Source organism: Mobula birostris, chromosome 26 (assembly GCF_030028105.1).
Source record: "Mobula birostris isolate sMobBir1 chromosome 26, sMobBir1.hap1, whole genome shotgun sequence".
Taxonomy (NCBI): Eukaryota; Metazoa; Chordata; class Chondrichthyes; order Myliobatiformes; family Myliobatidae; genus Mobula; species Mobula birostris.
In genome coordinates this window covers 15783884-15805710 of record NC_092395.1, presented here as the reverse complement: position 1 = coordinate 15805710, position 21827 = coordinate 15783884, and the positions used below count along the sequence as shown (strand labels likewise).

At 43.0% G+C, this 21827-nt stretch overlaps 1 protein-coding gene across 2 annotated transcripts in view; it reads right to left on the bottom strand.

Annotated features, from left to right (window-relative positions):
• LOC140188100 (transducin-like enhancer protein 4) overlaps window positions 1-10319 on the bottom strand; it is a 196995-nt gene extending 186676 nt beyond the window's left edge. For both annotated transcript variants that reach the window (XM_072244055.1, XM_072244056.1), the window contains exon 1: window positions 9865-10319. In XM_072244055.1, coding sequence (XP_072100156.1) covers window positions 9865-9888 — 24 coding nt within the window. In that variant the 5' untranslated portion in view covers window positions 9889-10319. The remainder of the gene's footprint in view (window positions 1-9864) is intronic.
• Between the last annotated feature and the right edge of the window lie 11508 nt (window positions 10320-21827).

The window sequence follows — 21827 nt, the reverse complement described above, 5'->3', positions numbered from 1 at the left end:
TTGATACATTACAAGGAGTTATGCATGATCAAATACTACAGGCTGACACATTCTAAGCAGTAGGACAAAGATGAGGCACAAAGTCTCTGCGAATCAAGACCAGGATACAGGAGCCTCAGTATCACGTGGCTGGAGAGGCCTCGCCCTGTGTAATCCAAACCCCTGGTGTTAAACTGAAAAGGGATGGCATGGTGACATAGCAGTTAGTGTAATGCTATTTCAACATCAGCAACTGGGGTTCAATTCCCCCCACCCACTGTTAGTAAGTTGTACAGTCTCCTCTTTTCCTCCAAGTGCTTCAGTTTCCACCCACAATCCAAAGACTTTGATCACATGGGCGTAATTGGTCACAAGGGCCTGCTGCTGTGCTGTATCTCTTAATACAGCGTGGTAACATAGCAGTCAGCACGCTTTACAGTACCAGCAACCCAGGTTCAATTCCCACTGCTGCCAGTAAGGAGTTTGTATTGTCTCCCCGTGGGTTTCCTCCAGGTGCTCCAGTTTCCTCCCACAATCCAAGCATGTACTGGTTGGTAGATTAATTGGTTATTGTAAACTGTCCCGTGTCTAGGCTAGGGTAAATTCAGGGGACTGCTGGCCAGTGTAACTTGAAGGGCTGGAAGGGCCTATTCCACAACGTATCTCTATATACAAATAAAATAAAACTCCTCAGCAGGTAATGTGATGTTGATAGACAATCCAAGTTTAAACCCAGTCGAGACAAAGGCAACATCTGACCTCCTCCCCCCTACCCCCCCCCCCAAAAGATCAAACTGCTTGATCAAAGCACAGCGAAGCTCCTTGACGCTGGGGTTTTAACCTCATTTCCAGATTAAGAACTCTGATTAGTCACATATGGAGGGAGTCTATCAAACCCACAGCTTTGTACTCTTCCTCACCCCACCCAATTACTGCTTATACAGAACAAACTCTTTCTGATTAAGATAATTCTTCCAGGTTTCCTCCATTTGAACACCTACTGGCAGGGGAAACAAAGGTGTGGGTGGTGGCATACAATGGCCTGGAGCCCTAACATTAATCACACGTCTTCAGGATTATGCTAAAATGGCAAACCCAAGACTTGGCTCATTTTCTAAGTCTGGACTTGAATCTGTGACCTGCTCTCAGAGGCAAACCGTCGACAGATTACTCAACTTCACAAATTTGACACTTGTAAAAAAAAAAAAAAAAAAAATTAAAAATAATTTAGACTTGACTTACATCAAGACCTGCACCATTGATTTGGAAAAGTTCAAATCCCACTACTGTAACTGGGGACTTTAAATACAAGTAATTAAATCTAAAGTGCAACATCAGTAATGATGACGGCTTGTGAAAAATCCATCTAGATCGCTGCGTGGAAAGGAAATCAAAGTCTGGTCTATACCCATGAGTAAGGCTTTATTTCCCTCAAAATGATTTTCCTGCCTTCTCCCCTTAACCTTTGCCACCCTTACTAATCAAGAAACTATCAACCTCTGCTTTAAATATACTCAATGACTTGGCCTCCACAGCTACCCGTCGCAATGAATTCCACGGATTCACCACCCTCTGGCTAAAGATTAGAACTTGAGATCTTAGGCTTAGAGTGAAAGGGGAAATATTTAAGGGGTGTCCGAGCATGAATTCCTTCACTCAGAGGATGGTCTGACTGTGGAACAAGCCTCAGCAAAGTGGTAGATGAGTGATCAATTGTTACATTTGAGAAGGGTTTGGATAGGTACATGGAAGGGAGAGGAGTGGAGGGTTACCGTTCAGGTAGACAGGACAAGGCAGAGGTCAAGGCTAGCACTGATTAGGTGAGCCAACAGGCCTGTTTCTGTGGTGTAGGACTGAGTCTAAGGCTTACCATAAACTACCCTCTGCATGCTGGTCAATTCCGAGGGCAAATGAAATATATAGCAAGTACGAGTTCTTGTGTCCCAAGAAGGAACCAAAAAAAAAATAACCTAAACCAGGGAAAAAAAAAGCTGTTCTATTAGTTATACCTGAAACATGACGAATGATCTGAGTAGGTATTTATGAAAGTCACTCATCGCTTACTACTAAATGAAACTCTGCTGTAAAATAACTGCAAATCTAACCTACTGAGTTTCAGATCACTGGTTCCGCTGTTTTGGTTTCAGAGAATTAAATCTATTCACCACTCATTACAAAGAATTGCAGCGGCTGGTGAACATCTTGCAAATAAGAACACAAGAAATTCTGCAGATGCTGGAAATGCAAAGCAACACACAAAATGCAGGAGGATCTCAGCAGGTCAGGCAACATCTGTGGAAATGAATAAACAGTTGACATTCCTCCTTCTCCAGCTCTTTACCTTTTCTACCCATCACCTTTCCACTTCATTTTCCACCCCCCCCAAACACCTAGCTTCACCCATCACCTTCTACCTTGTACTACCCCACCCCCAACCTTCTTATTCTGACCTCTTCCCCGTCTTCCCAGTCTTAAATAAGGGTCTCAGGGTCTCGGCACAAAACATTGATTGTTTATTCATTTCCATAGATGCTGCCTGACCCGCTGAATTCCTCCAGCATTTTGTGTGTGCTGATCTTACAAATGAGGCCTATTGCATTTGTCAACCGTTTCACGAGTTAACCCAGTATTAAATTAGTGCTGATGCTGCTTTTGTATTCTCCAGTATTTCTATTAACACATTATGGATTGGCTGGTAAACTGCACCCTACCAAGGTACACTGTAGGCGTGTCCTGTGACACCTAAGAGTTATGCAGAACAGAAATTGACTGCAAGCCAACTCATCCACGCCCACCAAGTTGTCTACCTGAGCACGTCCCACTTGTTTGGGCAAAATGCTTATAAACATTTTTTTTGTACCTGTAATAAGCAGCATGACGTTAAAGACTTCTAGTTTCACCCTGGATCTCCGTTCACTGAACTGGTATCAACAATAGACACTGTGGGCACCAGAAGAGAGGGACATTTTAAAAACTACCTTGGTCCTTACCTTTCAAAAGTTTCCAACAGCCCTGGCTGAAAAGCACAGATAGAGGAAACTGAGCGGTAACAATGTCACATGCTGTTGTGCCCAACCAAAACCAGAGACTCCTAATTAATCCAACCACACTTCACATTTGACCATATCCCTCCCTTTTCTGCATCTTCACCTGCCTATTCAAAATTTGTCTTTTGTCAGTTTTTATGTAGTACTGTACAAAAGTCCTTGAAGACTTTTGCACAGACTGTAGTGATGTTATGCATTGCACTGTACTGCTGCCGCATAAAAAAAATTTCATGACATATGTGAGAGATGAGAAACGCGATTCTGATACGTGTCTCCATCGTGAAATGAGTGGGAAGGGGGCAGGGAGAGGGGATTCATGGTTGGGAAACACAGGAAGGGAGCAAGAAGCACTAGAGATATATTCCGTAAAGATCAATAAACCAATTGTTCGGAATCAAATAACCCTGCTGGCGCTCAGGGCTGGATATGCCTGCACCTGTGCCACCCCCCATTCCAGGAACTCCTTCCCTGTCACTTATCCCACACCCCTCCCATGGTGCTCCTCCCTCACCATCCTTTGCTCCTGCCAGATTTACAAACACACACCCGAGACTTTTTACACAATGGTGTACAAGTTTCACCAGCACCCAACAGTCCCAAGACCGGTTGCGAAAGGAAGACAGGGTACAGGGTTAGCAAACCCCATCCATCAAAAACCCAGTGCTACAGAAACACCACCATAAGCTCCAAAGACTTCATCTTAGGGAGAGGAAGGAGCTTTGAAGATGGGCTGCACCTGCAGCAACTTGAAAGACCGGTTCGGAATAAAGGACTCTGGTGAGCTGCTATCTGCCTCAGTAGGAGTGATGGGTTTAAGTATTGTTTAAATGTATAATTGTTTCATAAATTCTATTGTACTTCATTTCCCTGAAGTAAGAAAATGAATCTTAAGGTGGTATTTGGCAAAACATACATACTGTGATAATATACTTTGACTATCCAAGAGTCTCCGAAACACTCCTATGCCATCTGCCTCTACCACAAGCCTTGGCAGTGCATTCCAGCTATCATCCTCAGTAAAGAAGCTAACAATATAGCAGGGGAAGGTGGGGTGCATTTGGAAAGAAAAGTATAACAGATCAAAGGGAAAAGGGTTTAAAACGTAAAGGATTAGTGAGTTTAAAGTTTTGTGAGGGTGACAAGGGAACACCTCTTCAGCAGCTGGAAGACATAAGAGCTTGGGGAACATTCTGGCAGGAAATCAAACCTCCTTTGAGCTCAGAAGAGGTCAGTTCCATTGAAAGCCCGAAGCTTCATCAAACCCAAAATGGAAAGCTGCAAAAGTGTGGGCGAAATTACACAAATATAATCAGTGAAGTAACAGAGGTCCGGGAGTACAGCCGATTCGAACCGGTGGTATCAAACAAAATTCTTCAAGCCAGTTTGGGGAAACAAAGCAAAAGGAACAGTGGCAAAATGGATAAAAAAAAGTCACCTCATGATTAATTCAATCACTCAAATAAAACCGCAAGATTAAAAACAGAAACTTATCAAACTTTGTTTCGCTTTGAATACATGCAAATTCACACATTTCATGCAAATACATTCAATCCACCCAGATGGTTTCGTTTACATAACAACATTTCCAGAGTTGGCATCCATTCACGCTGGCATTTTCCTTCCTGTACAAGCAACATATGCACAAAATGCATGAAGACTTCATTGGGCAAATACATCTATTAAGAAATTGCCCGTGACAAAATGCAACATGTAAACATTTTTGCTTCCACACCCAGCAAACCACCCCCCCCCCCACCAGTTTGCCTCAGAATGACACCAGGATGCCTAGTGCAGAGATTCCCAACATATTCTCTCATTCCACCCACCTTTTGCCAAGCCCAGTTCTTGGTCCTGCAACTGTACTCGGTGGCCAATTTATTAGATACTCCTGCTCATTTCATGCAAATATCAAATCAGCCAGTTACGTGGCGGCATCTGAATGCATAAAAGCGTGTGGTTCAGTTGTTGTTGAGAGCAAACATCAGAATGGGGATGAAACGTGATCCGAATGATGTTGGTGCCAGACAGGGTAGCTTGAGCATCTCAAATTGCTGATCTCTTGGGATGTTCACACACAACAATCTCTAGAGTTTATGGAGAATGGTGTGCAAAACAAAAACAACCACCCAGTGAGTGACAGACCATGGGAGAAAACACCTCGTTAATGAGAGGGGTCAGAATAGCCAGACTGGTTCAAGCTGACAGGAAGGCAACAGTTAACAAAAACAACCATGACAAACATTGAAGTAGATAGGCTACAGCAGAAGACCACAGACACACATTCCATGGTCACTTTATTAGGTACAGGATGTACGCAATAAAGTGGCCACTGTAAATAGCCATTACAATCAAAGGGAGCAAGTGAGGCACAATACAATGAGATGTTTCAGCATAACCACAAGAGATTGTTCAGATGCTGGAAATCTGGATCAGCACTCACAAACAAAATGCTGGAGGAACTCAGCAGGACAGACAACATCAATGCACAAGAATAAAGAGTCAACATTTAGGGCCCAGATCCTTCAAAAGAACATTTCAACATGCTTCAGGTAAACAATAAAAAAAATTATATTTCTGTCAGTCTTCCAGAATATCACCTTGTAATGCAGACAGCTCAATAATCAATGTCAGGTTAATTGAGAAGATTTTAAATTAAACTATATCTTTCAAACATGGCCTCAGGCGATTAGACAGTGATCCATACATTCATCTGCCCTTGCTTTCAAAATTCTTATCCCATTACTCAAATCCTATCAGATATGTACCATCAATCCTATGAGCTTCCCAGATCTCCTCTAGTTGCAGTCTACATTTGGCTATGTTGCCTTCTGTTGCAGAGGGCCTAAACATTTGAACTCCCTCTACAAACCATTTCATTGCCATCCTGCTAAATTTGTACTTAAAACTCATTGCCAACTTCTTAAGATGTTTGATGTCAAATGTTCTCTGCACCCGGCTTTGGTGTTCCCTGAAGGTGTCTTGCCAGAGCAAGTACCAGATTTGGGGCTGGGTATTAGGCACCTGTCATTGGTAGGTTCTCGTAGAATATTTCTCCCTCTGCTTCCATACACCCTCCCTGAATTCCAAACCTAACCTTTATTCCCCAACTTCCTTCAAATTCCCCATGGTAGGGGAGTCAGGGACAAGAGGGCACGACTTCAGGATTGAAGGACGTCCATTTGGAACAGAGATGCAGAGAAATTACTTTAGACAGAGAGTGGTAAATCTGTGGAATTTGTTGCCACAAGCGGCTGTGGAGGCCAAATCATTGGGTGCATTTAAGGCAGAAATAGATAGGTTCTTGATTAGCCAGGGCATCAAAGGGTATTGGGAAAAGGCAAGGGAGTGGGGATGACTAGAAGAATTGGATCAGCCCATGACTGAATGGCAGAACAGACGTGATGGGCTGAAGAGCCTACTTCTGCTCCAATATCTTATGATCCAAACTCATGGAACTTTAACCTGACCCACTTCTGCACTAGAGCAGGGTTTCAAACCAAAGCATAATTATTAGTTTTAATCATCACACGTACATCAAAACATACAGTGGAACATGTTACTGCATTGTTTGCAAGTGTCTGGAACCAACACAGCATGTCCTCACCTCACTAGACCTAACGGTGCATCTTTGGAATATGGGAAGCTGGAGCACCTGGAGGAAACCCATGCAGTCACAGGGAGAACATACAGACTCCTTAGAGACAGCAGTATAAATCAAATCCTGACCAGTAATTGCTGGCGCAGTAAAGCCAATTCACTAACCACCACACTACCTTGATCATGGTGACGCTGGAATTTGAAACCATGAGCATTTTCTTAACAACGACAAACCTTGTAAAATGCCTTGAAACATGTTGCTATGGTTAAGGATTTTATAAATGCAAGTTGTCATCCATATAGCTTACTGCAAAAATAAAAGGAAGTCTCCATCAACCCAAGATGCAGAACCTTGGAGAAAATCAGGGTACCCGTTACTCTTTATGCAGAAGAATTAGCAACACTTTCCAGTCATCTGGCCTCACCTCCAATCCAGGGAAAGGATGTGGGTATCATACCAATCTGCTACTGGGTTTACCCTGGCTTCTTGCCTGGGGCAAACACAGACAGAATGACAGAGATTGATGGTCAGTGACTATACAATGCCACAGCCATTGCGCCATTTGATTACCACGACCATAGAGGACAAACTACTTTCGCTTTTCCAGCATTTTCTCATGTATTGGTGTCACAATATGAAAGAGAAACAGTCAATCTGGAGTCTACATGTGGGGATATTACTCATATTACCATTCAATTCACCATTGGTACATGGGTATAATGCCTCAAAATAGATGCATTTGGGAACTAAATATGAAACAAGATCCCAGATTCAAAATAGTTTTGGATATTACAAATGAGCCAAAAGAACAGCAAGATCTCATGTCACAAAATAAAAATGTGCACGTTTACAGGGGAAAATAAATGTAAATGTTTCCCAAGCTTCAAAAAGACATTGTGTTAAAGAACAAGTCTGCAGAGATATTTGGGAGAACAAGGAAATTTATCCCAGGGCATCAAAGGTTACAGGGAGAAGGCAGGAGAATGGGGTTGAGAGGGATAATAAATCAGCCATGATGGAATGGCCTAATTCTGCTCCATCTTCTGATCTGATTGGGAAACACTTTAAAAATAATAGTTAGTGCAGAGAAAGTGAGTCGGAATGGCCTCCTAATTCCTCACTTTGCCTCCCTGATTCGCAAAGGAGTGATACTACTCTACACATCTGGCATTACCATCCAAACAATTCAATGACTTTGACATTGCAACAGCATCTTTCTGTATCCATCTCAGCATTGGCAAACTAATTTTGACACTAAGCCACACAAAGATAGCTGGGCACTGAACTAAATTTTAGTCACAGTTGTAAAAAGCAACTGAAGAACTGCAAGCTCTAGCCTGGGGCAGTGCCTTGGCTATCAGTGGCAGAATAATTACAATAAAATCAGAAATACTTAAGGCGTGCAAACTTGGTTAAATGTAGATGCTTTAGAACATTCGTACGAGGCAGAGGAAAGCCCTGGGGAGGAATGGTCATGGTGGAAATTGAAACCATGAGCATTTTGTTAACAACTCGTTGCTTAACGAGAAGTTCAGTGTGTGAGAGAGAAAGTAGGCATTAGCGTTTAGTGTCCATTAGGGCGCAAGGAACAGCTTTGAAGAGATCAGAACTAAAGCAATAGAGTAGAAGAGTTGGTCCAAAGATGACAGAGGAACAGCAGATGAACAGTGGCAGGTGGAGAGCCCGACAATACTCCAGTGGCGGAAATAGCAACCTTAATTATGGCACCACCTTAACTCGGAATCAAATATGCCAGCGAGGGTGTAAACAATCTTGTTTAATCTCAGATAATCACCAGGGAGAATGATGAAGTGGGCGGCTGGAGAACAAAGTTTGTGACAAGGACTGAATACAATGGTTTCAGTCTTACCAATACTCCTTTGGGTGACATGACTGCCTCTCCAGTACTTTTCTGTCAGAGAAGCAACATTTTTTTCCCCCCAGGGAGACAAGGGAGGGGTCCACGTTGGAGGTAGAGCCGGATGCCAATGTACACACTTGGCAAATGACGCTGTAGTTTAGGATTATATTGCATGCCGTTCAGAAATAAAAAGATCTTTGGAGGACACTCCAAACACCGAAGAATTGCATTGCAAAAACCCCCAGTAAAACCATTTATTTCAATAGGGTTGAAATAAATAGTACAAGTTTAGGGAAAAGATGGGGACGCGCAAATAAAACGGGTAACTACTGCTCTCCGTCGCTACGGAACTCAGTCCAATAAGGAAGTCAGTTTTTTTTAAAACCGCAACATTCGCCATTTCTCTAACATGATGGTTTAGCCTCTTCACCGTTTAAGAATTGGCCTGTGATCTTCTAAAATGGGGTGGGCAAAGAAATTCCCGATATATTAAAAATAAACAAGCGTGACTGACAGCTAATAAGGGGAGGCGTGAGTGTGTGAGGGGGAGTACGGATGAAAGGTTTGAAGGTTTACAGGGGGGTGGTGGGGGGGGGAATGAAACCCCTCCCTAAGCGGCTTAGCGAAAGGCACCCAGAATTATCTGACCTCAGCCACCCCGGGATGCCAATGTAAACAATCCCCTGTAATTCGAGTGCGCTTCTCTCGCTTTATTGCCCCGCACGTGTACCGCACATGCCCCCCTCGGATAAAAGTGAAAGAGGCTGTAGGAACGGGGAGAGCGGGTGGGTGCTGGCTCTTTGAATTTAAAATAAATCCAAGATCCCAAATCGATTCGCCGTATGGTGCAAACACACACGAATGCGGGCGGGTGGGGGGGGGGTGGAATAATAGTATTCAAAATCGACTGCTTCACCCACTGCCCGGCGCCTGCTTTCCTCTCTCTCTCTCTCTCTCACTCACACACACACACACCCTCCCCCTGTGACAACGCATCTCCATTTTCTACAGTTTTTACTTGTGTGGAGTTGAGTTAAGAGCCCAGCAAAGCAATTCGGCGGCGGTGCAAAAAACAAAATGACATTTTCGAGAAGAGAAGGCGATGCTCAGAAGAGAGAAAAAAATAACTCCCACCATGGTGCTTTTTAAGTATTTACATAGCAAACGCGGCTTTCACAATGGACTATTAGAGGCTCACACGCCGTGCTAATCATCTATTAGCATTTCCCCGTGTTGGTAGCACTCAAGCTTCATGTTGGGGGAGGGAGCGAGAGAGAAAAATAGGCCACGATATATCAAGACAGTCGTAATGTACCGAAGTAGAGACTCTATATCCTTCCATTTAGAGACAGAGGGAAAAAAACGATCAAGTCACTTACCGACGAGCGGTTGTGAGGAAACATTTCTGTTGCTGAAGAAAATTTGTCCAGGTAGCTGCAATCTTTAGGAATTGTAACAGCCCACACCAAAAAAAGCTGCGATCAAACGGTGTAATACGATGTTGTACATCCCCCGGATCCCTTTGTTCAAATGGACTAATTCAAACAAGCACTTCTTCTCTACCGGGATCAAATCATGTAGCCTTGAGGCGATGGTTCGCAATTGGCTCATAAATCTGTCAGTAACGTCGGATACTTTTTTTTACCCCTCCTGGCTAATGTGCAAGAAAGGCAGATTAATAAATCACCCGCAATCCTTGCGAAAAGAAAGGAAAGGGATGAGCGAAAACAGAGTTAGCAAATAAATATCAAAAGGAAAACTAAGGCACGACTGATCGAAGACTTTGCACTGGGGGAGATCAGGGACACGCGGTTTCCTGGACTGAAATCTAATGTTTTCACCGCAACTAGTCAATTACCAGCCCCCAGCCAACCAATGGCAGCGCTGCTCGTCCGACCCAACCCACGTGGGGGACTCGGCACTCCCTGCCGCCCATTGGCTGCGTTTGGGTTCCAACCTTTTAGCTACATTTTGCCTCGTAGCTTTTTTTTCTGTACATAAAAATGCATTCATATCATTTGGTAATTGAAGTTCCAAATAAGGTATCCTCCCACAAAAATATGATTTTGTCGCTGTAAACAAAGAAGTGCAAAGTACAGATGCAAGTAAAGTTTAATTATAAATAAATAAAGCAAGTAAATTTGTTAGAAGAAAGAGTGTTCTTTCTGAAACAATGCTGCCACAGAATTGACCCAGTTCCTTAGGGCAAAATAACTTAATATCCAAATTTAGTGTGGTGAGACTGGTCATTAAGTACTAAGTATGGTTTCATAGAGCAGGTATATACATGTTTCTTAACTGACATGAACAGAACATGTGTTACGGTTCAACCCAGAGCCCAGGGGAAACTACTTGGTGTGTAGCAGTTTAAACTTGTTTTGAAATTGGGCAATAGACGACAGAAAATGCAGGAAATGATTAGCAAGTCAGGCAGCAATGAAAAGGCATTTATATCTCTGCCTGACCTGCTGACTACTTCTGGCAATGCACAAAATGCTGGAGGAACTCAGCAGGTCCAGGCAGCATCTACCAATAAACAGACAACATTTTGGGCTGAGACTCTTAATCAGGACTTGTACTGAAACATCGATGTTTTATTCCCCTCCATAGATGCTGTCTGACTTGCTGAGTTGTTCCAGCATTTTGCATGCGTTGCTCAGGATTTCCAGCATCTGCAGAATCACTTGTATTTATGATTGACTATTTCTGACATATGTTTTGAGTTCAACAATACGTTTGCTATCAAAATGGGCAGTTTGATTTTACTCATGAATACAGCATTTTCAGGGTTTGTGCAAATTTTGTCTGAAAACTTGTCCATCTACAGTTAGAGGCCACTTTATTAGGTACCTCCTGTAGTCACTGAGTGTATGTTCATGGTCTTCTGCTGCTGTAGTCTGTCCACTTCAAGGTTTGATGTGTTGTGCATTCAGGCATTCAGAGATGCTCTTCTGCACACCACTGTTGTAACATGCCATTGAGTTACTATCACCTTCCTATCAGCTTGAATCAGTCTGACCATTCTCCTCTGACCTCTCTCATTAACAAGGTGTTTTTATTCACAGAACTGCTGCTCATTGGCTTTCTTTCTTTGTTTTTTTTTTGTACCATTCTCTGTAAGTTCTAGATTCTGTTGTGCATAAAAACCCCAGGAGATCATCAGTTTCTGAGATACTCAAACCACCGTGCCTGGCACAGGCAATCATTCCACGGTCAAAGTCACTTAGATCACAGGTTTTTCCCCCTTTCTGATGTTTGGTCAGAACAACAACTGAACCTCCCACTCAGTCTTGAAGAATGGTCTCGGCCTGAAGAGTCAACTATCTATTCATTTCCATAGATGCTGCCTGACCTGCTGCGTACCTTCATCATTTTTGTGTGTGTTGTACAGAACCTCTTGATCATGACCGTATGCTTTTATACATTGACTTTCTGCCACATGATTGGCTGATTAGATATTTGTGTTAATAAGCGGGTGTACCTAATAAAGTAGCCACTGAGAGTATGTTGTTACTCTTTTGTCATATGAGGAAAGGGTGTACATGCTTGTGACTGCTGCTGTTTAGAAGATTGGAGGGGGGGACTAACAAAAATGTGGTGGGAATTGTGGGGGAATATAAAACTAGGGTTCACCATTGAAATATAAGATGTGCCTACTTAAGTAAGAGATGAGTTGATTTTCTTTTTCAGGACCATCTGTGTGTTCTTATGACTTTATCTTGCAGTAGTGAGCAAGGCATATACAACCAAGGATCCTGAGGCAATACTTCCAAAAGTGAGGATGACCTGACTTTGAGTCTGAGAGGAGTGAAGACACTTTGCCGGGCATAGCCCATCCTCCCCCTGAACATTCATTCCCACACGCCCCTCCATACCACTGGTACACAGTGGCTGCAGCACATACTGCTGTCAAAATGCTCAGATGTTACACAACAACAGCACCTACCAATCCCACGACCTCCACCCCCAAGAAGGAGAAGGGTAGAGGGCAGTGTCATGCCACCTGATGCATGGAGGGGCAGGGTGGGGGACTTGGTAACAGTCATCAGCATCAGTATCATATCATTCTCAATATTATGTACTCCTTCGCACATTGTATTGAAACTTCACTGGGCTGGCATCTCAAACATTTTTGGGTAGTGCTACACTCCTCAGTAAAAAAGGGTTATCCCGTCTGTTGAGTATGGGACGCACTGGGACATAATGTTGCAGATTGTGGTGATGTACCCTTCTGTTGCTGATGGTCATCCCCGGCGCCTCATGAATGCACAGACTTGAATTGACGGATCTGATCCAAATCTATCGTATTTGGCACAATTGTAGAGTCAAACAGCACGGTGGCGGGTGTGGCCAATTTGACAACTGCAGCTTGTGTCCATGAGGACCATGCAAGAATTGCGTTTGTCGTGGGTAGAAGCATCCGTCACCAGTAGGTTGATGAGGACAAGGTCATTGGCCTATTCCTTATGTTGGTTCACTCACTAGAACATGCTCTCTCCTCATTAATATCATCAGGGTATATGGGGTGTCAGGGAGGGGTAGCACCTCTGGTGGGGGAACATGTCGCGTCCTTTTCAGGGCGGTTAGTCCACCTTTGGTCCCCACCTGGCACTCAGCTCTCACCTGTGGCTCCTCGTAGCTGTTTGCATGCGACAGCGGCCACACCCCGGGCAACAGCTTCGACAAGCCGGCTCAACCAGGTGAGGGTAGCTGACGGGTCTCAAACCCTCGGTGAGATAGGGAGTTGTCTATCCCAGCATGTGAAGACAGACTCCGGCGGATTGAGCGGATGAGACCAATGGAAGGTCCAACGGTCAAGAAGGCGGTCTCTGCAAGCGTTGTGGAACGTGTACAGCAGAACAAGATACAGAAGGTGTCCTGGTCGTCCACTGCGCCTAGTCCCATCTCCAGCCGTCTAGACTCTGTCTTGCCACTGGACCCAGATGGGAATTGGGAAGAGAGAGTGAGGCTGACGCTGCGCAACTCTCCCTCACTTAAATCCAAATCACGCGCTAGTCTCGACACCATCATTATGGTGCCGAGGTCCTCATCGACGTCAACGATGGATGAACAACAAAAACCATCAGGGAGGAGGTACAGGAACCTGATTACACACATTCGATGTCTTAGGAACAGCTTCTTACCCTCCACCAGATTTCTAAATGGTCAGTGAACCCATGAATACTACCTTACTATTTTTGCTCTCTTTTTACTCTATAGATTTCATTTATATATACAGTGGTACTGGCTAATTTGAACACATTGGGACCAGTATATTTTGACTCAATTAAGCCCCATTTATCCAGTTTCATGGAAATAGATAAAAAGTATAAAAAAGACAAACTACCATTTAACTGAGTAACAATTTATGCTTTTCAATGAAATACAGAACAAATTAGAACACTACTAATACCCCTACAGTACTATAAAACTGTGTATTAGTTCCTAATAGTTATCAATGGAGGAATTCATCTGCCTTGGTCTTGCGATTGACTGTAAACGAACAAAATCAGTGCAGACACCTAGTGCGGATAATGGATTGCCTTCATATAATGCTTTAGACAACTGCATCCTTCAAATCTTCATTTTCATTGAAATGGTTTCATTTTCACTCCTGACTATTTCTGCTTAAACCCGAATGCTTGAAACGGCAGAGAGCAAAAACGAATTGCTCTACTGCTTATTTCTCACCAACTATTTATGACAAAAATCACCATTTTTGAAGACAAGCACACACAACTGATGTTATTTAAAAACTGATTGCTCTAAAAATGGTGTAGGGTCTAAAGGCCATGCAAGTGCATGTGACTAATATTAGTTAGAAACTGTATAGCAAAAGTTTCCTGTGTCAAGTAAGTGGCATAGTGTCCCAAATAAACCAAGGGAATCTCGGCTATTTTCTCAATTTAGTTTTTGTTCTTTAAGAGTTCTCCCAAATAACTGGCTTCTCCAATTAACTGATGGTCCAATTAACCTGAATCCACTGTGTAAATCTCTCTCTCTCTCTCTCTCTCTCTATATATATATATATATATATAGATAGATTGTTATATAGATATTATATTTTAATTTATAACATATTTTATATATTGCACTGTACTGTTGCCACAAAACAACAAATTTCACGACATATGTCAGTGATAATAGATCTGATTCTGATCCTGATTCTACCCTGTTTGGCAGATTGCCGTTCATCACTTAACCACCCTAGTCTCTGGCAGTAACAGCAAACACCCCTGGTAATAGGATTTGAGGACGCAGGGTGTATTCTGCACCAAGGTGATATTCAATGTTTCATTTTATGCTGTTCATTATTTAGAAACACTGAATCTTCTGCTGAGAGAGGATGGTAGATGGTAACCTATAGGAAGGTTGTTTAACTTGGTGCCATGAGACTCAGTGCTGAGGACTCCACTCGCCATTTGATCGCTGATGCGTCTGGTGGATCTGCTCTGCAGCAGACAGGGAATGTGATGAAGTAGTTTCGTACCGTTCAGTGAGCACAACTGTGTCAAACTTCAAAGTTCAAAGTAGATTTAATATCAACGTACATATACAACCCTGAGATTTGTTTTCTGATGGGCATGCACCCACAGCAAATCTAAGAATAGAATCAATGAAAGGTTGCACCCAATGGGACGGACAGACAACAAAGTATTCAACTACAAAAAAACTGATAATTAATAAATAAATAAGCAATAAATATCAAGAACATGAGATGAAGAATCCTTGAAAGGGAGTCAAGGTTATGGGAAGAGTTCAGTGATGGGATGAGTGGAGTTATCCCCTTTGGTTCAAGAGTCTGATGGCTGAGGGATAATAACTGTCCCTGAACCTGGTGGTGTTTGTCCTAAGGCTCCTGTGCCTTCTTCCTGATGGCAGCAGTGAGAAGACAGCATGGCCTGGGTGGTGGGGGCCCCTGGTGATGGATGTTGCTTTCCTGAAACAAGTGTCTCATGTAGATGTGCTCAATGGTGGGGAGAGAGAGATCGTTCCCTGTGATGGACTGGAGTTGTATCCACTACTTTTTGTAGAAGTTGCTGTTCAAGGGCATTGGTGTTTCCATACCAGGCTGTGATGCAACCAGTTAATATACCCTCCACCCTACATCTATGTAAGTTTGTCAAAGTTTTTAATGACATACCGAATCTTCTCAAACATCTAAGAAAGTAGGAGCACTGCCATGCTTCCTTCACAATGGTACTTACATGCTAGACCCAGGAGTGATTCTCAGAAATGAAAATACAGAGGAATTTAACATTGCTGACCCTCTCCACCCTGATTTCCCAATGTGAACTGGCTCATGGGCCTCTGCTTTCCTCCTCCTGAAGTCTATAATCAGCTCCTTGGTCTTGCTGGCATCGTGTGAGAGGTTGTTGTTGTGGCACCACTCAGCCAGATTTTCAATCTCTCACGTATATGCCCGTTCAGCACCCACCTTTGATTTGGCCAACAACAGCGGGGTAGCCAGCCTCTTGTTTGAGTGATATATGGGGCAAGTTCAGTTTTATTGTCAGTAACATACTGTACATAACCGGGGTATAAAGGCCAGAAAAAAATAACTTTTTGCAGCAGCAGCACAATACATGACAAACATCACAAACATAAATTAAATAAAGTTGATTTAGCATCAATTATACATAACACAACAAAATGAACAAAAACAACATAATGACATTGTAGCAAGCTGGGAGTACTACAGCATAAAACAGAATTAAGGTTTTTTAGATTGAGCCAACTTAGACACCAGTCCCAGAAATTTGCAAGGAGAACTTTATAAAGTTGACCGGGCTTTGAACAACTTCAGTTCTTTATCTTTGCTGGGTTCAAATGTAAATAATTATTCTAAGATGCTGGTATTTAAATTTATATGCACATTTAATTCCATATCTGTATTTTAACCTCTAACTTTATTTTCATATAATTCCCTATTCTTTATAATTGTTGAATGTTGTTGTTTTTTGTTGCATGTCACTACAACACACCACAGCAAATTCGGAATACATGGAAATGTAGATGGCAATTAAAGTTGTTCCTCGAAGTTTAGACCATTAAAAAACCCGAAACCAAAATCACTGCAAGAGTACCTTTTCTAGAAGGACTGTAGTGGCAGGATGGCAGAGAGTGGGAATAAAGGCGGCTCATTCTGTTTGGTTGCCAAAGATTAGTGGTGTTCTGCTGGGGTCTGTATTGGGGCCGCTTCTTTCATGTTGTAGGTCAACAATTTAGAGGATAGAATTGATGGCTTTGTGACCAAGTATGCAGAAAATACAAAGATAGGTGGAGGGGCAGGTAGTATTGAGGAAACACAGGCCCTAAGCGTTTGATGGCTCTGGGCCTGTACTCACTGGAATTTAAATGAATGAGGAGAGATCTCATTGAAACCTATCAAATATTGGATTGCCAATATAGAGTGGATGTGGAGAGGATGTTGCCTATAATGGATGAGTCTAGGACCATAGGGCACAGCCTCAGGTTAGAGGGATTTCCATTTAGAATAGAGATGAGAAGGAATTTCTTTAGCCAGAGGGTGGTGAATCTGTGGAATTCATTGCCACAGGCAGCCGTGGAGGCCAAATTATTGAGTATATTGAAAGTGGAGATTGAAAGTTTCTTGGTTAGACAGGGCATCAAAAATTACAAGGGAAGGCAGGAGAATGGGATTGAGAGAGATAATAAATCAGCCATGATGGCACGGTGGAGCAGACTCGCTGTGGTGAATGGCATAATTCTATTCCTATGTTTTATGGTCTTGTGGTTCAAGAAAGAGGTTCTCAAAGACAGTCTCATCTCAGAAACAATTAGGAATAGCCAATAAATGTTGGCCTTGAGATTGTTGCCCAGATCTTGAAAAATGAACATATTTTAAAAAGGAGCTGTTTTCAAAGTCAGGGTCACATTCACTTTTGGAATGCTGCCTTAGGATCCACACTGGATGTTTCTGCTGATGTACCTCAAACATGACATTTTCCTTAGTATAAGAAACTCTCACTATCAATGTGGGGAATTCTCCCCTGAAATGCTAACTGTTCATTTCCCTCCGTAGATGCTGTCTGATCCACTGAGTTCCTCCAGCATTTTGTGTGTGCTGCTCTAAGTTTCCAGCATCTGCAGAATCTCTTGTGTCACCCTTTCTGTCTTTTGTTTACGGAAGATTCTGACCTGTGATCTGGAAGGAGGAAAAAAATAGCATTTACACAAAACTGAATGACTGAAAGAAACGATGCCTGCCCCTAACATCCCACAGACACCAAGGAGAAAACTTGGCATTGACACCAGTGCTCAGGATTAATACTGACCAAATTAAATATGACATCAGAAATGACAGATATCTTGTAGTAAGATCCTCTGAACTACTTTAATTACTGCACTCACTTGAATCACACTTCATTTGTTTTTTTTCCACATTTATCTGTGATCATTCTCACCAGACTTTTCAACCATGTGCTCATATGGTGTCCATCCATTCCAATCCATGAGCTTTCCTGACTTTCATCCTTGCATTATTTACTTCCCTTCCTATTTCTGCAAGTTTCACTAACTTGATCCCATTGCCAGAATTCTTTGATCCACCAACTCTGGTTTCTGACAGATTGTGGCCTGCAAGTGGTAGCCAAGTTTTTAGCAGTCTAGGCTCCATGCTATGAAATCCTTCATCTTTCCAATTTAAAAAATATCTTAAAACGTATTTATCACCTATTGTGATATTTCCATCTTTAACCCAGAATCCATTATACTCCTATCAAACACTTCACAATCCTGTTCTATGTGGAAGGGGCTAGATAGATGAATGTTGTTTGTTTACTTGAGGAGGAACCTCAATAAACCTAAACAACACCCTGTCAATTATTGCTCAATATAGCATAGACTAAAAATTGAATGTAGTTATTGTGACTGAGGATAATATGACCATTCTGGAGATTTAAAATACTGAGGATTCCCGTTAATTCGACCATCAGTTAATCAAGACAGCCACTTATTTGGGATAACTCTCAAAGAGCAAAAACTAATTGAGAAAATAGCTGGGGTTCTTTTCGTTTATTTGGGACAGTATGCCTCTTAATTGGGACAGGAGACTGTTGCCGAACAGTTTCTAAGTACTGTCAGTCACATGTGCTTGAGTGTCAGTTAGACACTACTCGAAGCCTAGAGCAAACAGTTTTTAAATAAGTGTCAGTTGTGTGTGTTCGTGCTCAAAAAGCAGTGATATTTGTCACTGATAGTTGCAAAAAAAAAGACAATTCAGAATTGTTTTGGTCTCTGTGGTTTCTAGCATTCAGACTTGAAAATGCAAGAGACGGCAGGAAGTGAAAATGAAGCTATTTCACTACTTCAACAAATTAGGAACAATGAAGAATTTGAAGTTATTGGCATCGGAAACTCATTTCTCACCTGTGGCTCCAAGTAGCTGTTAGCATGTGGTAGTGGCCGCACCCCAGAATACCACTTCAACAGGCAGATTAAGCCATAGGGACTCATATCCCGGCATGGCCTCACATGGCTGCCCTAGCATTAAAAATCAGCTCCAGTGGACTGGATGGATGAGATCTACAGTGAGATCCAACAGCCAGGAAGGAGGTTCTGCAATGCTGTAAGGAGAGTGAAGAGCATGAGGAGGCACTGAAGAAGCCATGGTCACCCACACTGCAACCATGGAAGGTCGCAGTTGTAACATCTGCTCGTACCACTGGACTCAGACTGAGGATGAGAGAGTGGAAATGCCCAAGTGCAACGGCTTTTCCTCTTTAAAAACTCTCCCACACAGGTTTCCTGTCAACATCAAATACAACAGACAAGCACCAGTAGTACTGGTAATGTATGTCCAGTCCTTATATACTTCCATCCCCCATCAGGAAGGTCTCAAAGCTCTACGCTTCTTTTTGGATTCCAGACCTAATCAGTTCCCCTCTACTACCACTCTGCTCCATCTGGCGGAATTAGTCCTTACTCTTAATAATTTCTCCTTTGGCTCCTCCCACTTCCTCCAAACTAAAGGTGTAGCTATGGGCACCCGTATGGGTCCTAGCTATGCCTGCCTTTTTGTTGGGTTTGTGGAACAATCTATGTTCCGTGCCTATTCTGGTATCTGTCCCCCACTTTTCCTTCACTACATCGATGACTGCATTGGCGCTGCTTCCTGCACGCATGCAGAACTCGTTGACTTTATTAACTTTGCCTCCAACTTTCACCCTGCCCTCAAGTTTACCTGGTCCATTTCCGACACCTCCCTCTCCTTTCTAGATCTTTCTGTCTCTGTCTCTGGAGACAGCTTATCCACTGATGTCTACTATAAGCCTACTGACTCTCATAGCTATCTGGACTATTCCTCTTCTCACCCTGTCTCTTGCAAAAACGCCATCCCCTTCTCGCAATTCCTCCGTCTCCGCCGCATCTGCTCTCAGGATGAGGCTTTTCATTCTAGGACAAGGGAGATGTCTTCCTTTTTTAAAGAAAGGGGCTTCCCTTCCTCCACTATCAACTCTGCTCTTAAACGCATCTCCCCCATTTCACGTACATCTGCTCTCACTCCATCCTCTTGCCACCCCACTAGGAATAGGGTTCCCCTGATCCTCACCTACCACCCCACCAGCCTCCGGGTCCAACATATTATTCTCCGTAACTTCCGCCCCCTCCAACGGGATCCCACCACTAAGCACATCTTTCCCTCCCCCCCACTCTCTGCATTCCGCAGGGATCGCTCCCTACACAACTCCCTTATCCATTCGTCCCCCCCATCCCTCCCCACTGATCTCCCTCCTGGCACTTATCCGTGTAAGCGGAACAAGTGCTACACATGCCCTTACACTTCCTCCCTTACCACCATTCAGGGCCCCAAACAGTCCTTCCAGGTGAGGCAACACTTCAGCTGTGAGTCGACTGGGGTGATATACTGCGTCCGGTGCTCCCGATGTGGCCTTTTATATATTGGCGAGACCCGACGCAGACTAGGAGACCGCTTTGCTGAACATCTACGCTCTGTCCGCCAGAGAAAGCAGGATCTCCCAGTGGCCACACATTTTAATTCCACATCCCATTCCCATTCTGACATGTCCATCCGCGGCCTCCTTTACTGTAAAGATGAAGCCACACTCAGGTTGGAGGAACAACACCTTATATTTCGTCTGGGTAGCCTCCAACCTGATGGCATGAACATCGACTTCTCAACTTCCGCTAAGGCCCCACCTCCCCCTCGTATCCCATCTGTTACTCATTTTTATGCACACATTATTTCTCTCACTCTCCTTTTTCTCTCTCTGTCCCTCTGAATATACCTCTTGCCCATCCTCTGGGTCCCCCCCCACTTGTCTTTCTTCCCGGACCTCCTGTCCCATGATCCTCTCGTATCCCCTTTTGCCTATCACCTGTCCAGCTCTTGGCTCTATCCTTCCCCCTCCTGTCTTCTCCTATCATTTTGGATCTCCCCCTCCCCCTCCAACTTTCAAATCCCTTACTCACTCTTCCTTCAGTTAGTCCTGACGAAGGGTCTCGGCCTGAAACGTCGACTGTACCTCTTCCTACAGATGCTGCCTGGCCTGCTGCGTTCACCAGCAACTTTGATGTGTGTTGCTTGAATTTCCAGCATCTGCAGAATTCCTGTTGTTTGTTGTTGTACTGGTAATGTTCTAATTTGTTCTGTATTTCATTTAAACACTAAATTTATCACTCAGTTAAACAGTAGTTTGTCTTTCTTATACCTTTTTAACTATTTCCATGAAACTTCGACTAATTGGGGCAGCTACTTAAGTGGGCCTAAGTGTACTGGTCCCAATGTGTCCCATTTAACTGGAATCCACTGTACCTGTCTGTTAGCTTCAACACAAACTGAACCAACACCTTTTTTTCACAATTGAAAATATCTCCAACTTATTGTAAAAACTACCATTTATAGGATGAATTCTTGTAAAAAAAATTCAGTATAATTTGTGTTCATGTTTTTCTTGTGAATGCTACTTACATGATGCTACGTACCTGCGATGGTGCTGCAAGTAAGCTTTTCATTGCATCTGCGCATGTATGTATTTGTGCCTCTGACAATAAACTTGACTTTGAAATGTTATTTTTAATATGACTGTAGTAGCTATCCATGCATGCATTTTTAATTCGAAGCACATGTTATTAAGTACATAAAATACATAATATACTTTTACACTGCTTTGTTATAATGTAGAATATTTTGGCAACATGCTATTGCTATATTTTGATGCAACTCTTCCTGTCACATGATTGAGTATTGTGATCAATGGAACAAATATTGTAGCGGACTTGCAAATAGTGGCAGATATAAAGACATAACAGCGCTTCAGAGCATGTACCAACAGCAGACCAAACAAGTCACTGTATT